Source organism: Notamacropus eugenii, chromosome 5, assembly GCF_028372415.1.
Source record: "Notamacropus eugenii isolate mMacEug1 chromosome 5, mMacEug1.pri_v2, whole genome shotgun sequence".
Lineage (NCBI taxonomy): Eukaryota > Metazoa > Chordata > Mammalia > Diprotodontia > Macropodidae > Notamacropus > Notamacropus eugenii.
Genome location: NC_092876.1, coordinates 219,134,051 through 219,150,733, shown reverse-complemented (window position 1 = coordinate 219,150,733; position 16,683 = coordinate 219,134,051). Strand labels below are relative to the sequence as shown.

The following is a 16,683-nucleotide window of genomic DNA, read 5'->3' as shown; positions in this document are numbered from 1 at the left end:
TTATATCCCTTATTAGGCTGCGAGCTCCTTGAGATTAGAGACCGTGTCTGATGTTACTTATCTTCCCAGCACTTAACACAGTACCTGTCACACAGTAGGTGCTTAATCAGTGCTTGTTTACGTACTGATTACTTAGCTCCACTCCCCCTTTACTTCATTCTCTTGAGTCTGTAGGGTTTTAAAATCCAAGCACTACAGGGACAGTCAATGTACTGACTGACCTTGTAAATAGTTGCTTATTCCCTACCAAAGAAGTAAGAAACCATTTTAACTGATGGGAGAAATCCTATTCACTAAATGCCTTCCTCTCCTCACTGAGAATTCTTACATACTGAAGAGAGGGGCATGACAGACCATCCCTCTGTTGTGGTAGAGGCAGTAGATTTAGAGGATTATCAGGTAATCTTCAAGAACTGAATTTTCATGTTTGGGATTTCAGATTTACAAGATAAAGCGTAAGCAACATTTTAAAATTTTATCTTTTTAATTAATAGAAATCTATTTTCTTTTCCTACCATCTCTACCTCACTGGGGGGGGCAGGGAGGAAGAGAATTAAATTCCTTATAACAAATGTGCATAGGCAAATAAAACAAATTCACTCATTGGCTGTGTTCAAAAATATGCATGTTATTATGCATCCTGAATTCAGCACTTCTCTGTTAGGAAGTGGATAGTAAACTCCTCACTGGTCCACTGGAATTAGGAGTGGTTATTGTGTTCATCAGAGTTCTTACAATTTTCAAAGGTGTTTGCCTTTGCAATGCTTTTTGTTATTGTATAGGTTGTTCTCCCCTCCTGCTCATTTCATATTTCATCAATTTATAACAAAACTATTCATTTTTATAATGTTGATACTGTAGTAGACATGGTTCTTCTGGTTCTGCTCACTTCATTCTGCATCAGTCTCTGTCCTTTTTTTCTTATAGCTCAGTAGTCACACTTATATATCACAATTTGTTCAGCATTCCCCAATGATGGGCACACCCATAGTTTGCAGTTTTTTTGCAAAAAATAAAGTGCTATGCTATATGTGTGTGTTTGCATAAACATGCCTACATACATACATATATATATATTCTTGTATATGTAGAACCATTCCCCTTTATTTGAAAAAATGTCACGATATTTTTGAGATAGCAGTAATGTATCATTATTTTAAATTACTTGATTTTTTAAAAAATTTTAATTAACCAAAAAAAATCTTATTTTCTTTCCCTCCTACTTTCACCTTTTCCCAGGCAGAAAAAAAGGGGAGGAAATATGTATAATCCAGTAAAACTTGAATTACTTAAGAATAACTTTCACCTCTCTGTATTTGATTTCAGATATTAATAACATGAAACCTGGAGAAGGTAAGTAACACCATTAAATATTTTTAGTTTTATGGAAGATAATCAAAGAATATATATATACAGTATATAATATTAATCAGATAGTAAAAATAAGAAATTAGAGTTTGCTAAAAGCTTCATACCAGTTTTATAGTATATATTTATCTTTCAGTGTTCCTAAAAGTATCCTTTCTTCCCATCTTCTTTTAGCCCCCAACCACAGCCTTATCCCCCTTACCATAGCAGTGATGCTATTTGCTATCTTGGGCATTTCCACATTCTTCTACTGCCTCTCCAAGCAGAATGGTGGTTTCTTCAGAAGATTCATCACTTGGGGCAGTGTTCCTTACACATCAACAAATTTGAGAAGGTTACCTGTAGATGAAAGCATCCTCATTTCAGATCTGGAGAGAAATGACTAGTAAGAATGTTGAAACCATCAGATCATGGTGACTGTACTGAGCTTTAAAAGGAATGGATATTAAGAAGCTCTACACTATATTCTATTTTATAACCTTGATGTCACAGGAATACAAATTTTGTTTAAAAAAAAAAAAACAACTAATCAACCCCTGAGTAATAACTATTTGAATTATAACCAGCCTGGTTTTATTTTAGCTCTTCTGCCAAAATGCATTTTTTCCTTTTTTAAAGAAAAGGATATAAGAGGGCAAGGGGTTTAAGATTAAATAATAATTGTTGTTCAGAAAGGTTAGAAATAATTAATAGAATGATCACTAGGTAGAGAAATCCATCATTTGAGAAGGGCTTAAAATCCCCAGTTTTCAAAATTCATAAATGTTCACTGCCAGGCTAACAGAGTAATGTTATTCGTAATTTGATACATTTATTTTCTTTGAGATACAGTCTTTGGATTTGAGATTTTTAAATCAGCTCATGACACGTGCTTTTGTCCACCTCCACCCCACCCCAAACTACACAAATTCATTAGGAGGAAGAAGAAAACACCTCTTAGTTTAGAAAGGTCAGTGGATTTGCATAGCCAAATTGCTGGCGATATTTATTTATTTATTTATGACTAGCTCTAGCATTTTCTAGAAAGTGGAAAAGGGAGCTTCAAATAGAATAACACGTGAGAGAACAGTGTGGTGCGGTGGAAACACAGATTAATTTGGAAGTCAGAAGACCTGAGTCTGAATCCCGGCTTAGCCACTTACTACCTGTGTAGCTGTGGGCAATTCACTTTAGGTCTCTGGGCCTTATTAGGGGGTTGGACTGGATGAGCACTAAGATCCTTTCCAAGACTAAATGTAGGCTCCAAAGCCCAGAGCCCAATACTGCTCATCAATCAGACTGTTTTTTTTACAAGTCAATCTTTTTAAAGAGGTACAATGTGACCTGAGACTATAAGATTGCGTTTCTACTAAGCTGAATTAAAAATTTCCCTGACTTCAAATCTTTCCACTACACCACAATGAGCCTTCATCTTCAAAATATAAGGATAGGTGACCATTACCTATTTGTAACTTATAAGGATAATTGGCTTAAGCTAACCAGATGGTAAATAAAGATCATTTAACAAAATGTCATGTGAAATTAAAATTCTGTATTTCTAAGTGGTCTGGGTAAAAACTGCTAATGAATTAGTCTTCCAGTCAAGGGATATTGAAATAGAACTGTCACATATAATGACACCACTGATTAAATATGTCATTAGCTAAACACTTTTTTGTAGGAAGATGAATTCACCAATTTCCCAATGCTCTGCAATTAGATATAGGGAGCTACATTTCTAAGTGCCTAGGCATATGGACAGTTAATGCAATCCTTCCCGCTGCCAGAATTTCTGAAATGAGCAAATTTATGAAATAAACAAGATACTGCAATTCTATGCTTTTTATAGATGCATACATTTTCACTGTGTGGACATATCCACATTTAAGTCTTATCTGAAATAAACTTTGTCGTTTTGTGAGTTATCAAATACAGCATGGAAAAATCTATGGAACAAACTTAGTAAGAAACTATGGATACATTAGCTACTAAAGTATCTTGTTAGAATTTTGACCTTCCTCAGTCTCAACTGTACAACTCTATAGAGTAATGGATAGAATAATAGGTTTGCTTCAGGAAGATCTGTGTTTGAATTTAGCTTCTGATGAACCTTGGTCAATCATCTACATAACTTAAATGGGCCTCTGGCAACTCTCTAGGACTTTAGTGGACAGAATTCCCATACTTGGACTGGATTAACCAAAAATTAAGACTTTAGAGAATTATGAAAGTAGTAGATGATTTAAAGAGTCAGTCTACACATTCTGAAACTAAGCTTTAATAATGTTACAGAGGTAACAGTATTTAGTTTTTATGGCCTGTCTCACATAGCTAAAAATGCCAGATAAAGCAGGTTGAAAACCTCTTTTCATGAGAGAAGGTGAATCTGATAAAAAACTAATGTACTATTGGTGAAATTATATACTGATTCAGCCATTCTGGAGAGCAATCCAGAACTATGTCCAAAGGGCTATACAACCATTTGATCAAGCAATACCACTACTTGGTCTATATCTAAAGAGGTAAAAAAGCAAAAAGGAAAAAGATGTGTACAAAAATATTTATATCAGCTCTTTTAGTGGTACAAAGAATTGGAAACTGAGGGAAGGTCCATCAATTGGGGAATGACTGAACAAATTGTGTATGATTGTGATGGACTATTATTGTGCTTTAACAAATGATGAACAGGATGCTCTCAAAAAAACGTGAAAAACTCATATGAACTGATGCAAGGTGAAATGAGCAGATCCAGGAGAACATTGTACACAGTAACAGCAATATTGTATGATGATCTACTATGAATAACTTAGCTATCCCAGATATTCTGTAGGACTTCTAATGAAAGGTGCTGTCCATTTCCAGAGACAGAACTGGTAGAGCTTAAATGCAGATCAAAGATATTTTTTCTTAATTTTTCTTGGGGGAGGGATTTCTGGGGTTTTTTTTCACAGAATAATTCATATGGAAATGTGTTTTGCATGACTACATGTGTATAACCTATGTCAAAATGCGTGCATTTTCAATGGGGGGAAAAGGGAGGGAGGAAAATTGGAACTCAAAATTTGAAAATAAAAGAATGTTGAAATTGGTTTTACATGTAATTGGGGAAAAAATAAAACATTCAGTAAAAGAAGATGAATTTGACATTCTCAATCTCAGGTCAGCAGTGTGGATACTCTTTCCACTTAAACTTCGAACCCTCTGGCATAAGATTTCACTTAAATAACTAGAGAGGTTTTGTTACCACTCTGCTTTGGATTAAACCCACTTCATATCAGTATTATTTACAATGAGTTCACAGTATTCTCCTGGATGAATTGAAAAATGCAAATAAAAGATATTACTGTTGAACCACAGTATGACATACAAACATTTTCTTAAGCTTTTGCCAGGAATTTAATGTTAAAATATTATTTGTGACATGGATTGGGTGGGCGGCATGTTGCACAGGGGACCATATGTCTCCCTTCTCATTCCTAGGTGCTAAAGCAGTAGGGATATAGCTGTTAGGATTCATATCAGATATTAAAAAGTGATTCTTTTTATTTGATCAAGTGAGTTTTGTTTCTCTAGAATGTAAAGAAACTGAGACATTCAGATGATCCAGAACAGTCATAATTACTGTACTTTATGTCTATATCTTTAATTGATGATTTGGTAAGCCATCTAAGAGCAACTTAAAATATCAGGTTTGTTCAGGCAGTGGTATTAAATGAAACAGTTCTGTGTGATGTCTCAAGGTTCTTTGAGTTCACCTAAAGGGCACAAACTGAAGGAGAAGGTAAATATTTTAATACTAGTTTGCTGTATATGTCTTATACTATAGGTGTTCCTTTGCTAAGTTATTGTCAGTATTTCTTGTTGCATGAGGATTTTAAGAGAAAAACTCGGTAAATGTTATACATAACTACGTCAGTTATATGAATGATATATGGATACTGTGTATTCTCTGAATGTGACTATGCATATAATTTGCTCATATACAGGAAAGGTCTAATGAATCCTAATTGGAAGAAAGAATTGAAACTAAAAAAAGCCCTCTTTAAACCAGTGACCTTCTTTACTAAAAGCTAATTAACACAAGTACTAGCTGCTTGCAGAGCACTTCTGCTGCAATTTAGATCAAATTAAGGGGAAAAAAATCATTTGAGTGGTATTTTCTTCACACTCTGAAGTGGCTATGATGGACTACAGTTAACTCATTTAAAGCCTCATCATCCATTTCTTGTAATTACATGTAACAGCAACCTTGAACTTACTCTTTGTTTAAAAAAAATAGCATACCTATGAAATGTTTTATCTTTTATTTGTTTTTCTGTGCTGCTTCTTGAAAATGGAAGCAGAAGGTTTTATTTAAAAGATAGGAAAGACCCCAAGGTGCTGGTTTTCTTTCAAGGAAAACAAGAATCTATCTCTTCTCAACCACATAGAGGCAACACTAGGTAATGGATAAAATGCCAAGTTGGCCTTGGAAGATCCAGATTTCAGCTTCTGCTTCTTGCACTCACTGGCCAGGAAATCCTGGGCAAGTTGGACAACTTCCTAAGATTTCTTTCCATAGACAGATTGCCATTTGTGTTAGTGGAGGTGCTGAGTCAGGATCTTGGTGTGACAGAGGAGACCTGAATTAAACCCCCACACTCCTACAATACCAGCTGGGACCATAGCAAGCAAGAAAGTTACGGTGCAGACCTGGGGCAGTTTAGGTTAGCTTTGTTCCCACATAGATTGATCTAGAGCCTACCTGAGGGCCCTTTGGGCAAAAAACGTATGTAAAAAGCTTTTGGAGCACTGGTAAAGTATACCTGAAATCCCCCTGGGAGCTTCCTTAAAATGCTGCTCTCTGTTGCCTCATCCCCAGCTTCTACCTGTGTTTTACATTCCTGAACTGCTTTTAACCACCTTGGGAACTGTTTTTATCTGGATAAGACATTGCATCAAATGCTGGACCTACTACAAATAGGCACAGAAGGGAATTCCCCAAACTAGAGTTCCCTATGCCGATAAATCAGTTCTTTCCCATGTCACATTTTATTTTTAAGAAAACAAAAAATAATCTTTGTTATTTAATTTAACCTCCTCCACATGTCCGCTCCTCCCTGTCTTTGCCCTGGTCCCTGAAATAGACGCAACATGAAACTGAAGAGAAGTACCTAAGCCCAAACTGTGAGGGGGCAGTAGTCTGTTTGCTTTAATGTTCTGCAAAAATCAAATAAAACAAAATATTTGGGGGATGGGTATATGGATGATATGGGTTTTTTCCCTTCTTAATGTAATTCCTTATATGACAGAAAGCAACCAGAAGGTGACAATGACTGTGAAATCGTGCCAGGTCCATAAGGTCTGTCAGCTCATTCTGTCCTTTTTTGGCTCTCTGTGGGGCAGGGAATTTGGGAGCACATAGGTTTTAGTGTTAAGTATTTCCCAACAAATATATTGAATCCACTATGGAAATCTATTAAATGACTGGTTTTTTTCATTGTTGTTATTCTTTGGCTCACACTTGCATGCGCATACACACACACACACACACACAAGCATACACATCTTCACTTCATACCATTTCTCCTTACTTTGAGTTTATCTGTCTCTTGTTATTCTCTTCACAGCTGTATGTGAGTTAGATTGAGCTTCTTGAGAGTTAAGTGAGAGACTTCACAGAATATTATTTTACACATTGGACTAACTAGTCAATCAGTCATCCTGGACTTTCTGACCTTTTTGTCCATGCCACTTAAGTCTGTCATGGGAACATTCTGTTACCTAATCGGCAGGATCCTTCAACACTTCGGGAAAACCTTTCCCCTCCTCTCATCTGTCTTTTACTAACACCTTATCTGTCTCACCTTATGCAACTTTTGTTGCCATTCTACCACCGATCTGTCATAGAGGATCTACTCAGTGCACTGGAGGCTTTCTTCTAGGTCATTTAAAATGCTGTGAGACCCACCCAGCACAGTACTTGGACTATTCCATCTGTTCTAGCTACCTCATTGGTCCACCTCCTTTTCCACTCATATATGAAAACAATGAATACAATCATGTCTTTAAAAATTCAAGGAAAAAATGTGACATGGAGACAGTGATTTCACTCTATACTCTTCCACCTCAGTCCAGTACTTTGCACAACAAATACACACACACACACACACACACACACACACACACACACACACACACACATGAGATGGAGAGTTCAATTCAATTCCCTTTTTTCCCCATCATCTTTTGACTATTCTCATTGTCTTTCATTCCATCATTTATCCATTCATTCAATAAGCATTTATTAAATACCTGCTCTATGCAAAGCATTTCCCTGGATTTTGGAAACTGTACAGAGCATTTAATGACCTCAAACTTTTCTCTGAATCAAAAACCCATCCAGTTCTATACAACTACCAGTTATGGAGCACCACAGTTGCCAAGGAATTGAAAATGAGTATCATATCACAAAGGGCAATGGAAAGACATATGGAATGAGTGAGCAGATGGCAATATTTTGCGAATGAGGAGTTAGGATGGAAAACCAGAATAGAAGATGTCCTTAAAGAAATGTATGAGCAAACGATGAAGATGAGCTGGTCCCAAGACAAGAGGGAAAGTTTACTAATGTATAAACGTTTTGCTTCCTTATGCATCCTTATGATGTTAGAAAAAAATGAGGAAAGTCTTAGCATATTGGTGGGCTTCCTGTGACGAACTCAGAGTAAGACGTAGATAAAAGCTGCACAGGATGGGTGATGGCTTGCATTTGCACTGTTGGAAAGAGTGCTCATGTTAATAAGATGATATGTGTGTATGTATGTGTGTGTGTGTGTGTGTGTGTGTGTATGCATTTGAATGTTTCAAATTTTGAGTCTTCTGGTGATACTAGCTATACGGCAAACAGCCACAATCACCAAAGAGTCAAAATTATGAATGACTTGAACAGTGGAGAGCAATAAGATGAGTATAAATAAGTGGTAGCACAATTCCACAAGGAATTAAACAGAAGAACCATCCAAAAGACATCATCAAAGAATGATATGACCAGCAAAGAATTGGCCCAATCAGTAGAAAGAGCAAGAAATAATAGACAGTCTAAGTGTGACATTGACACACATATAATGTCAGAATGACTAGAGGAAGGCCCCCAGAATTTTGAATGGGCTCCCCTGTGAAAAATTCATGATAGGAGAGAGGAAGCTGGACTAGGTGGCATTAGGGCATCCAGGATCCTTCGTCAGGAGAGTCTATGGGTCTTCTACAAGGGCATGGCACTCCTCTGGAGTTACCATATCCCCTAAACTATGATGAAGTCCATCTGCTTTAAGTGGGTAGCTGAGTTGCTATACAGGTACACTATGCCCAAGCTTCTACAGAAAGGGTGAACAGCAGGCTTTCAGCTTTGTTCCAGGCAGGCATCTATTATACTATCATGCCCCACCCAGCTATTTTGGTGATGATGGAGCAGAAGAGGGGCTAAAGTGCAGAAGCTTGGGGAATCTTGGGGATCTGGAGGCATTTGGTAGTTCACAACTTCATAATTGGCAGCCTTGCTGGACTACAGTTTTTTTTATCTATGATACAGTCAAGATGTACCTCCAGATCTTCCTGATCACCATGAGTGCAATGCCCAAAGCCCTACAGACCAAGCTGGAACCATGAGGACTCCTTTGCTCGCGGTAAAATTCTCTTCTTCATCCCCAAAGAAGTATTCTAATTGGACTGAATTAGCAAGTAAAAAAATTAGGAGACTAGCATTGAAAGTTTTTAAATATGGGAGGCTTAATTTTTTTTGCGGGTGGTGGGATATCTGTCATGTTTCACAACATGACTAATATGGGAATGTTTTTCATAGTTGCGCATGTATAACCTATATCAAACTATTTGCCATTGAGGGGAGGGGAAGGGAAAAGGAGGGATAGAATTTGGAACTCAAAATTTTTAAAAATGAATGTTAAGAATTGCCTTTATACAACCTTCTCTTGGTTTTGCTCATTTATTTGCTCATTTTTTTTATCATTTATTTATTCCATGCAAATCTGTCCATGTTTTTCTAAGATCATTGATCTGAGTATAGCTCAGTAGTATTCTTTCTTATAACACGGCAGTATTCCATCACAATCATATACCAACAACATGTTCAGCCGTTACTCAGTTGACAGGCATCCCCACAATTTCCAGTTCTTTGTGACCCCAAAGAAAGCTGCTCTAAGTATTTCAGGACATATAGGTCCTTTTCCTTTTTTCCCTAATCATCTTTGGAAATAGATTTAATAGTGGTATTGTCAGATCAAAGTGTAGAAGCAATATTGCTTTAAGAACAATTTTGAGTGACTAAGTCATTTTGACCATTATAAATACCCAAATGAACTACAAAGGACTGATGGACTCATTTTATATTCAGAGAAAGAACTGTATAGAACGATTTTACATATGTATGTGCATATACACATGTGGGGGAGTGGGGGAAGGAAGAAAAAAGAAAGTTACATGATAATGTTATTATATATTTAAAAGGAATAGCACGTAGTACGTAACAGATTTGCAATTTCATGTACAATCATTTTTATTCTACTATGTTGTGGAAATGCTTGTTTCATTTCATAAATTAAAAATGTAAGCAATATAAAAATAAAAGATATTAATACAATGCATTTTTTAAATTGGGAAAAATAAATTATCTTTTAAAATGTGAGGGAAAAACTTCTGTTCTCTAAATGATTTCTTTGACTTAGCTTTTGCACACCTCTCAGTAAGATCACAAAATCCTTGGTCTTGTTAAATATAAAAGCTTGGTTTTACTAATTCCCTGGACAAAAACATATTTGTCAATCAATTGTTTTGATAATGTTTGCAATTTTTTACATTTGTGAAACTTAGTTGATAATTTAGTGCAATTCTCATTCAATATGATATCCCAGTCTTTCAAAATACTTCAAAAAACTATTGGGATTTTGCAAACTAAGAAAACTTATCAACATAAAAAAAGAAATACTCTAACTTGCTACTTGACTTACAAAAATATCCTATGATAATTTCAAAGGTGCATTTTTAAAAATATCTGTTAATAATATATTGTTATATCAAATTTTACCTAGAATGTAATGATGAAACTAAAATGGTTATAATAGTCTGTTCAGAACTTTCCATAATCATGTTTAAAATATCTCTGAACATTTATACTACTAGATTAGCATCATTAGTATTTATTAGTATGCTAAATTGGTATTTAAATTTTAAATATTTAAAAATAAAGGTATTGGCAAACTTTAAAAGAAATGTGTGAGAGGACATAGAAAAGACTCAGTATGGATGGGTTTCTGTCAGTTGCTGCTGGAGAGACCATGAATACCAATGTGATCCTAGATCAACCAAACTTTTGGCCTTTGGGGACAACTAGAGTGAATAAAACATCACCTGGAGCAAGGAGGACTTGAATTCAAATACAGTCTCAGACGTTTACTAGCTATGTGACTCTGGGCAAGTCAGTTAACCCAGATAGACTCAACAACAAAAAAGTTTCAACCTTTATAATGCATTGTGTTAGGTGCTGGGGCTTTATATGAATAAACAGGTCCAAATAGTTCCACCAAGCTATTTCCTGTCTAACAAGTCCTAAATAATCTCAGTACAATCTTCTTGGAAGGGCATGTTCCACAGGATCCTATGTCAAACAAGATCCCTTTGGCTTATATCAGACACATGTCATGGATAAATAGAACACTAATGTCAGTCCTACTGCTCTATCCTGGTGAGGAGGTAAGAGTAGGAACTGAAAATGAGATTCCACAGACTTTGCAAATTATATTAGTTTTTTCCTGTAGCTGCTGCTAAGAAGGTATAAAAGCCAGAGTTTGGTACATTTTTTTTTTGTTTTATTAATGTCTTTTTACATTAGTTTACAAAAGTCCTCAAAAGTGTTCATTTTTATAATATATGTGTTATAAGTTGTTCTGGTTCTGCTTCCTTCACTTTGCTTCAGGTTAGGGACAAACCTGAATGAGCCAGTGCTTTCTCCAAATCCAGACTGCTGGGAAAACAAGGGTAAGAAAGGTACAAAGACAGAGAAGTCAGGAGAAAGGGTATCCATCAATAAGTAAACAATTATTTAGGTCCTTGTGGCAAAATTTAGCACTAATTCACTGATAATGTTTATATTATCTATAACAAGCATTTGCAGGACCATCTTCAGTGGTCCTGATGTATGTCTTGCCACTGGACCCAAATGGTTCTAAAAGAGAAAGTGAGATTGGTGACTTTGCGTAGCCCTCACTCACTTAAATCCAATTCACTTGCAAGCCATGGCATCATCTTCCTGCTGTCATGTTCCTCTTTGAGAACAAAGAACAAACCACAACAAGCATTTTAAAAGCACCTACTATGTTTTGGTCACTGTACCAGTGACTAGTACAGTACTGGAACTACTAACCACTGTACTGGGCAACGGGATGCAAAGACAAAAATGAAATAAGTAGTCCCTACTCTCATGAAACTTCCTTTCCAGTATGAGAAGTAACATGTAAATATAAGTAAATTCAAAATAAATATAGAGTAAATTCATGGTGATTTTGAAGGGTGAGATACAAGCAGTTAAAGGGAGCAGGATGTGCTTCATATAGGAGACAGGAATTTATCTTTGAAGGAATCCAAGGATTCCAATCCAAAGATGAGGAGGTAAGTGCATCCTAGCCACGAAGGACAATCTGTGAAAAAGCATGAAAACTGGAGATGGAAATCCTCAAAACACTGACATTTAGATCAGATTGACTGGACCGGGATACGTGAAGGCTCTCACCAGGCTGCACTCCTAATTCTGCAGACTTCCTCTATCATGCCTTAGAAGCCCCTTCACCCTGGAAGCTACCTTCACCCCTGGATTTCTCACCCTGAACGTATCATTTGCCCTTGTAGCCTCTTCCTCCGCTTGGCTTCCATTTTAAGGAGCATGCCCAGACCAGTCATATCTTAACACAATGTTCTGGCACATGGCGACTGCATGATAAAATTCATATTAAGTAATCAACTGATTAATACTTAGATGCTTCTGTCTTTGGGACTAGCAATTTCTATTTATAGAATTTATTTTTAGTTTTACTCATTTCAACAAGCTTTCTTTAATATTGTGAATGGCATATTTATAAATGAGGAATATTGAATTCTCAATACATCAAGGGATATGTATACATTTTCTAAGATTCTTTAGGTAGAGACTAGGAACTAAAAGAATGAGAAAATTCCCCAAAGCGTACTTTGGCCCTTTGTGATATAAAAAAGACAATAGAGTTGTATAGGTATTGCCAGGATCTGAAGTTAAAATAGAAGACAGTTCTAAATGGATGAGAGACTCTGAAAAATTCAGTTATTGTAACATTATAGCAGATGACCTCAGTGAGGAAGTAAAAGGGAAGGCATTGAGAGAAACTGATGTGAGCACACAGAGAGCTCTCCAATGAGCACAATTCTAAAAATAGGATAAATAAAGTACAATAACAAGATTAAGTGCAGAAGAATAGATGAGAACACATTTAGAACATATGGTGCCATGTGAATAATAGGAAAGAAAAATGGAGGCAATTCGTGTTTACTTTGCTTCTCTCTCTTCTCAGTCAAGGAAAATGATGATCACACCAGGAAAGGTTAAAAAACACAAAACAAAACTGTGGTTAGTTAGAAACTGAAGCCTGTGATAGGTGAGGAGATTGTAATCAATTTTAAATGAGGGGAGGGGAAATTAGGAAGGGGGCTACAGGGTTATTCTAAAAGGAGAACCCTGAAAGAACTATGCAGAATACTTGACAAATAATTGAAACAAGATCATGAAATTGTTGTCACTGAAAAATTTTACTTGTTGAAGTAACAAGTAAGCTTGTCATAGTGTTTGAACTATGCTTTCCTTCTTTTCTTGCTCCAGCTGTTAGAGGAATGTTTGCTTTTTTGTGGTGGTGGTGGGAAATTTGCGGAATATTACTCTAGGCATAAAAACATAATGAAAATTATTAAGACTACTACAGTTATTACCAAGGACTGGGTTTTAGTAACTAGTGGAATGGAGCATCTCAGACACAACCTTTTATTCTTACATGGCCAAATTTTGAAAATATACAGGCTATGTAAAATTACCTATCTTCTGGGGGAGGTGGGGAACTGGAAGGAGTCCTGCAGTGAAAACCAGCAATGAAAAACAAGAAACAGAAAGCAAAAGTACCTCCAGTTTCTAATCTAATGGGTTAAAATATCCAGGCAGAGGGGAAGGCACTTTTTACATGCAAAGTGCTTTTTACCACTAACTTTGTTCATCATTCCTCCCAACAAACCATGGGGTGCTAAAAGAGTGTCTACCATGTTGCAGCTATTAGATTATCTCACTCTTTGGCAGTTCTAATTCTCCAGCTTTCAGTTTCATTTTGGAATAAGGCTTTTTCAAGGTGATGGCATAAGATTCTCATTAACTCTGTGCTTAGCACTGCTGGAGCCTTTAAAAGCAAGCAACGCGAATCATTCCTGAGCAAGCTGTTTCCAGGCAAAAATCAGATGTGGACACTGTCAAAAACACACACACACGCACGCACACACACACACACACACGATGATAGCCCACATATTAAATTCTGCTTTCATCACTGAACTCAGCTGTAACCCTCATTATTATTCTGAATTACACTATAAAATGCAACCTTTTATAGGTTTCTCCAAACATGACATTACTAAGTTATCAAGCATCCTTAATAAAACTTTAGAATTTGATTTATAATGCACTATACAGTTTATCCTTGAGAAAGCTTCTCTAAAAGGTATCCATGGTCTTAAAGGTAGGCAAATAAAAATTGGCCTTCTCTCTCTCTCTCTCTCTCTCTCTCTCTAAAAGCAAAAACAACACAAAGGTTTCTATTTCAGCACCTTGTTGACACTGGACATTAAAAAGGACATTAAAAAACTTGACACTTTTCATGTTCCATCAAATATCAAACATTTATTCAAAGTAGAAGGATGAATTCACAGGGTCTGGCTTCCCACACCCATGTAGAGCTTTTTGGAAAAGGTCACGTTCGGTTCAGGTAATTGTAGAGATAAAAGTGATGCAGATACCACTCTGCGCCTCCTATCAGTCACACTGCCACTCCAGGGCATGCAGTGGCAAGTGAGTGCCTAAGCAATTCCCCTCACAACCCTTCCCTACCCTCAACAACAAAAGGCAAAGTTGGTGACTACCAACACTGTTAGATCACCAGTTACATTATAGTCTTTGTCCAAAAGATGAACAACTAACCCCAGGGCAGGAAACCTGCAGCCTCAAGCATCAGTTCCCCATCCCTGAACTAACCCCTAGAGAAAACTGATTATCTGCCCCAAATTTCAATACATCCTTGATTAATCAGTGAATAGTATGTGGTTTTACTTCTCTCACTCTCCGTTTCTTCATCTTTAAAACAGGGATAAAATAATAGCACCAACCTCATAGGTTGTGATAAAGATAATAAAGTGCAAACTGTAAAACACCATGTAAATTTCCATTATTATTATTAATATTATCTGTCTTCCCCCTATTTAACATGAAGTTCAAATGTTTGTTAGCTAGGGCAGTTTCTTTTGGTCTCTTCATTACGGTTGATTTATATCCATTAAACTCATTTTTGAAATTATGATAGATGTGCCTAAGAACATCAATAACTACCAGCCTATGTGCAGACTTTCCCATGTGTATAATTTTTTTTGTGAGAGTTATCTGTATGTGCAAATATAGAGAGTATTAGTAGTGATAAGCAGTCTTTCACAAGTAATATTTGACAAAGATCAATATTTATCATTTCACAATTGACTTAAAGATGCAGAAAGCATAAGGTTCCATTGTGTTGATTGTTGTTGATTATGAAAAAGCATTTGATTCAGGAGAATAAAGTACTATCCAATAAGCTCTTTTGCAAGAAGACTAATCCTATTGTTGGTTAAATCAAGAATCTGTCACCAATGCCAGAATTTGAAGGCACTTCACTCACTCTCTTCTCTACTAAGGCCACTCTTAGCCCTTGTCCATTGTCTGAACTGGGTTCATTGCTGGGGGAGGGCGACCTCTAATGTGAGAGAATAGGCTCTATTTTCTCCAGTTCTTGTGCTTATTTCGGTCCCTATCTAAGTGCCAGGAAAACCTCAAATGAAGTCATAAAGTCAGGCATGACTGAAACTACTGAACAACAACAAGAGCTCCAGTGCCATGAAAATGATTCACTTAAAGTTGATGTTTTGACTCATGTCTAAGTTCTCAAAGCAAAGAGTAGAAAAGTACTCAGTGTACCATATGAATCAGGTATGGGACAGGTATTTGTTTCATACATATAAAAGTATTCATTTCATACATATAAAAATAGTAACCAGTGTATGTTAACAGAAAGAATTAAATGAGTGGCAATAAGAACTTCTCTTGGCAAGTTGGTACTAAAACTTCACCTAAACATGATGCTTGCATAAAGTGCTTCATTCTGCATGGAAAGAGAAGTTCCAAGTTGAACAGAGAGCCCTTATGCATAGCAAGTTACCGCTAAATATGCCTATTTGAAGAGGACAATCTTTATCAAGCCTCAGAACACTAAAGAACCTTATAGAAGAGATCTGTAATCACCCAAGTAGTCTAGCTTGACCATCTACAAAAAAAAAATATATACCAAGCAGATAGATTTGGATGAACACACTATAGAGTTTGTCCATCAAGTACATTTATCTTGTACAGATAGTACAAAGCTGGACCCAGAGTTGAAAAAAGAGGAAGGCAGACAGGTTTGCCTTTAGGGAAGTTGCTAAGTTCCTTTAAGAACCCTAAGCTTCCTATGAAAGAAAAGCTGTAACATTTTAACATCAATATTCCACCAGTATTGTTGTATGGTAACAAGACATAGAATACAACAAAATCTCCAAAGAATTAAAAATGAACATCACACAAAAGGCAATGGAGACGTGAATAATGGATGTGATCAGGCTACAAGACATGACCAAACAGGAATAAAAGATGTTTTCAAGAAACCGTGTGATAGGAAAAAAAGGTGAATCATTTGTGCAATGAGGGAAAAGGATCACAAGAGGACAATCAGTTGGTTTGCTGGTACTTTCACCATGTCAAGAGCTTATTGGGTGGACCTCTCAGTGATTATGTAAAAGATTCTCACAGGCTGGGCAGTCATGGATAAGTTTTGAGCTACCTTTTTGGAAAGAACTTCCACAATGATGGGACCACAGATACACGTGAGTCTTTGGGCATTTAGTGAAGATCCTGCCTATGTTATACCGACACACAAGAGAAGCAGGAAATCTCCAAGGTTTGAGAAGCTTCTGATTGTCTTTTCTCAACTATTTGTAACATGT

General features: G+C 36.5%; 1 protein-coding gene across 2 annotated transcripts in view; it reads left to right on the top strand.

Moving 5' to 3' along the window:
• Window positions 1-6,826, top strand: part of PLA2R1 (phospholipase A2 receptor 1) — a 145,422-nt gene extending 138,596 nt beyond the window's left edge. For both annotated transcript variants that reach the window (XM_072612131.1, XM_072612130.1), the window contains 2 exons: window positions 1,327-1,353; window positions 1,543-6,826. In XM_072612131.1, the coding sequence (XP_072468232.1) occupies window positions 1,327-1,353; window positions 1,543-1,754 (239 nt within the window). In that variant the 3' untranslated portion in view covers window positions 1,755-6,826. The remainder of the gene's footprint in view (window positions 1-1,326; window positions 1,354-1,542) is intronic.
• Window positions 6,827-16,683: the final 9,857 nt, after the last annotated feature.